Below are 4,483 nucleotides of genomic sequence, written 5' to 3'. Positions count from 1 at the left end.
ATTTGTTTTAATATTGGATTCGAACGGTAAAAGGGTTTGTAATACATACCAGCTGACAAATGGATTTCGTGTACAAGTAAAGGTAAGACCATAAACTTTTATTATTTCTAGTTAGAAATAAGCTCAATTGGAATAAATTTTAACCTCAAATTAAATATGGGTCATGTGTGAAGAATGCTGATATGAGTTGTAATAACATAACGCATTGTCTGTTAACAATTTGTTAACGGTTCATTTGTTAATGGTTCATTTGTATTTGTAAATCTGACTAAGTCAGTGCCTCACCAGCTGTCAACCTCACCGCATGTCACTGCTCTGACTGAAATACCCATGTTTTGGTCTACAGCATGCACTAGGGACTAGAAATAGTTTCAGGAAAAATGTTTTGGCCTTAACATTGAGTGTGATCTAACAACGATGTTGAGGTTTTTTTTTGGTTTTTTTTTTTTTAAACCTTCACTGTAATGGTAATGATGGCTTCATTATAATAAGGTATAGACCCTAATTTGTAAAGTGTCCTGAGATGACTTGTTGTGATTTGGTGCCATACAAATGTATTGAGTGTTTCAGTCAAGTCAGTTAAAAGTATTTTCATCTTTTTGGATCATTTGCAAATATACAATTGCAGTAAGTTTGATGCTTTCTAAAAACCTGATCAACTACTTAGATGGAGAGGAATGGTGGTACAAAGTGTTTACAAGTCTACTGCAGTCCAAGTAGTGCTGCTAACTAGAAGGCAGTGGGCAGGGCTTTTGGTAACAATGGCAATGGAAAATATTTCTCTTGTTGGGTCACTTAAAGTTCACTGCGAGTTGACTTCCTCCTGCAATGCAAGAGCACAGTGGAGTACTGCACTGCATAGTACACAGTTATGACATAGGCACAAGAGGCAGAGGAATGGAATATTTGCCAAACATGATGGCTCTCTTGCAAAGTGCAAACTTGGTGGCCAGTTCCTGTTGAAACAAAACCTGCCGGGGGGGGGGCCTTTAATTGCAATCCGATGAAAGATGCTAAAATACTTCTCATCCCACTTATTCTTGGCCTTGTTCAACTGTATGACACAGCAGTGTTGACATCAGGGGTCTCTGAATGTCTCCAAACTAACTTCCTGAATGTCATTTGGCTCTGCAGTTTGGGCTTCTGTCCTTTTTTAGTCAGTGTGTGGAAATGAGAAGCCTCATTGTGCCACAGGGTTTAGCCATAGCTATGGAAAGGTGCAGGCATACCTGCTCTTACCTTATGGAAATGTTTAACACGAGGAGAGGTTCAACTCTACACATTTCCATGCCTGTTAATTGCATGAGAAGCTGCTGTGTGACCCACATTCTCATGGCTTCAGTGACCAGGATTTAAAGGTGACGGTTATCGTAAGCCTGTTTGGCAAAGTAAATTTCAAAGTAGGTTAATGAATTAAATCTGCAGAGTTGAGGATTGAAGCTTCGTTTTTGTTTACATCACTGTGTTTTGTGTTTCTGTAGATGCGCTGGTACCCTACTCCCTCTGATACTTCCCAGCCTGGATGGAAGTCCCGGCAGTTTTGTTAGATATTTAGTGAGTAGTTCTGGTCCAGTGTTTTTTGGATTTGCCCACCCAGCTATTCTGTAACTACTAACCTTATAACATGCAAGCTGGAAACTGCATAACGATACCAATACAATGTTTGGAAAATTGCAGAATGTGTCACAAAAGTTGAAAACCTTTCATTGTTGGCCTTAATACTTTCAGTGCTTTTGCCCAACCCGTCTATGGCACTTGGCCCCATGCCCATTTGTTTCTAAACTCTTTTAATAAGCTGTCGGGCTTTAGCTACAGTTTGTAGGATCACTTTTTGGGCATTTTATGGGTTTATTCACCAGAAGAAAACAAATATATTAAAAATTCTTTTAGGCTGATATGCATTTTTTTATTTCAATATAGCTTTTCTTAGACCTCCAATAATTCAAAACTATTAAACTATGCTGCACTGAGTGATTTCTACTCATTACCATGAACATGGTCACTGTAGTTAAATTCAGTCTCACATACACTGCTTAAAGCTGTAAATGTTCACTTAGCTGAAAATGGTCCCTAACAAGTGTGGCCAGAGGATTTAGGAAATAACTTTTTTTTTTTAAAAGACATCGGTGAACTTGAGCCATTTAGTTTGGGGCCGAGTGCTATGGAGTAAGGTTAAAAGCACTGAGACTAATGCATTGTTTTTCAGTCACAGTATTTGACAAAATATAATGCAAGACCATTCTTATTGTTTAGCTTGTAGTTTTTAATATTGTGGCTTTTTGACCAACTCTTGCTTTCATGCCCCCCAGGCTTCTGGAAACCACACCTTTACCCAGCTGAAGCGAGGTTTGCCAAGCTCTTCAATAATTTAATCAGGTTTATTTAATGGAAAATGTGCATTATTATGAACAAACAGTATTTATATCTCCTCCCAATTGTCTCGGGGGGGGTGAGTCTGAGTTGAAACCATCTTGCTGTCGACAATCTAAGCTTATCCTTGGCAATTATTGCGGTACCATCTTGGCACTTAAACACCTCATGCAAAGCCCAGTCAAACTCCGCGGATCATAATTGCTGAGGGAAAACTGGCACATTGAAGTTGGTTATTGAGCTAATCCTTCCATGGGTCTCTGCTGCTCCTGGAAGGGTTAAAAGCATTAAGTCATTGCATGTTAGTCTTGTGGCATGAATTTAGAAAGCAGAGTTCTGTGTATCCTAATTTTCTTAGTGTTTGAGTTGCCTCTTTACCCAAGGCTAGACGGCAAAATGTTTTATTTTCCTGTAGAACCTTGGTCTTACCTCCTGTGAAAGCTAGGCCTTTGTGTAAATGGCTTATCTCGCATGGACCTTGTGAATACATCCCTAAATTCTGACAATCCCAGTCCTTATGATCATATCAATGTCATTATTTGAGCAAAGTACAAGTTTTTGTACTTTTGCATAATGTATGTTTATGCATTTTTGTGCAACTAAATAATGAACCTGTATAAGTTGGATGTTGTCGCTTGTGTTTTTGGTGTTTTTTTGATCCTATAATCCTGTTGGCGTAGTCTTAAAGAAAAAGTGCAGTTTAAAAGTGACATGACAAAACAGTAATCTGAATGTGGCTTATGCCATTCTGCTGAGATTGCTACAAATCAGTCTTTCAGAATGTGAAATTGCACTACAAATGCAAAGGGATGTTTTTCAGGGGGAGCTACTTTGAAATGGGAAGCAGGATTAGTGTAATGGATGGATTTAGTTTGTGGTTTAGAACATGTTTGTCTTTGTATCTGCTGTGCATAAGATGTAAAAAAAAAACAATTTCCATCTTATGAATAAAAGAAGTAAATGCACTTCTCTGGGTATTGTCATTTATCACAAGCAGCGAGTCAGCAGCCAATCAAAGTTAGCAGCTCTGTCTGTGGACATCAATAATTCATGTAACTTTTCATTTTTCAAAAAAATTGCAGTGTCTTTGCGTCCTGCTGACCTCCACACCCTTCCCTCAGAAGCTGGAAAAACTGCTCTGCTCAACCAATCGTGATGACACCTCAAGGGGATTCTGAAGTGATTGTTCTCAAAATGATCAGCTGCAGTTGTGATGACGATGGTTAACATCACCATTTGACATTGTGCCAGTTGTGGTATACTGTATACAAGACTGGTACCCAGTAGACTTGATCAGTGAGGAAAATGTATACTCCTGGTATCTACACATTATTGGCACTAAGCCATAATATCACTGTACTTCAGGTTGAAATGTTTCTGTACTTCTAGTTTTTGGTTCTTTAATCAGTGAATAATGCACTAATGTGCCAAAGATTGGGAGAGCATTCATATGAAAGCTCAGTATATAAACTATTTCCCTGTTATTTGGACCCAAAGAGGGGGGTGTCAGGCCATGCTGTCAAATCTTCAGAGCCCCACAATAAGCAGCACCATTTTCCAGACCTAACCTGCCCTTAACACAAAGCAACCCTGAGCCTTATCCTCACTAAAGCAAAGGGCAGATGCAGTATGTGGCTTTACGCACAGAGTCTGCTTTGTCTTTGATCGGGTTAGGCAGACTTGACAAAGACAAATGGGGCAAAATATGAAATGAATCGGATTTCATCTAAGTTAAAATTGTCAGAATAGAGTATATTCACATTTTAGATAAGACCTTTAAAGACACCCTGTGCTCTGAAATGGATAATTTTTCAGAAAATTCATTAAAATGACGGGTTTGTTACAACCCCAAACAGGACTTTATAGTGCTTCACTTGATGCTGACAAAGTCTAATGGAGAACTGATCCATCTCGATGTAAAGGGTTGCAAAGGAGAAAACTGCTTCTGCAAGGATCAGCCATTTGCCCTTCATGGAAAACGGGTCGTTGAACATCACCTCAGAATATTGGGATGGACATGAAATCAATACAGGGTGTGAAGATGGGGATGCTATGAATTGGACAAAAGAATGTTTCCTTTTCTCTGCCGTTGCCATGTGTTGTCCCATTCTCA

General features: G+C 39.0%; 1 protein-coding gene across 1 annotated transcript in view; it reads left to right on the top strand.

Moving 5' to 3' along the window:
• LOC109963318 (RNA-binding protein with multiple splicing 2-like) overlaps positions 1–3,335 on the top strand; it is a 10,739-nt gene extending 7,404 nt beyond the window's left edge. Inside the window, exons 7-8 of the mRNA XM_020605726.1 lie at positions 1,482–1,554; positions 2,310–3,335. Coding sequence (XP_020461382.1) covers positions 1,482–1,547 — 66 coding nt within the window. The 3' untranslated portion in view covers positions 1,548–1,554; positions 2,310–3,335. The remainder of the gene's footprint in view (positions 1–1,481; positions 1,555–2,309) is intronic.
• Positions 3,336–4,483: the final 1,148 nt, after the last annotated feature.

The sequence above is a fragment of the Monopterus albus genome, unplaced genomic scaffold (genome assembly GCF_001952655.1).
Source record: "Monopterus albus unplaced genomic scaffold, M_albus_1.0 scaffold72.1, whole genome shotgun sequence".
Lineage (NCBI taxonomy): Eukaryota > Metazoa > Chordata > Actinopteri > Synbranchiformes > Synbranchidae > Monopterus > Monopterus albus.
The sequence above is the reverse complement of the archived record's forward strand: the minus strand, read 5'-3'. Positions and strand labels throughout refer to the sequence as shown.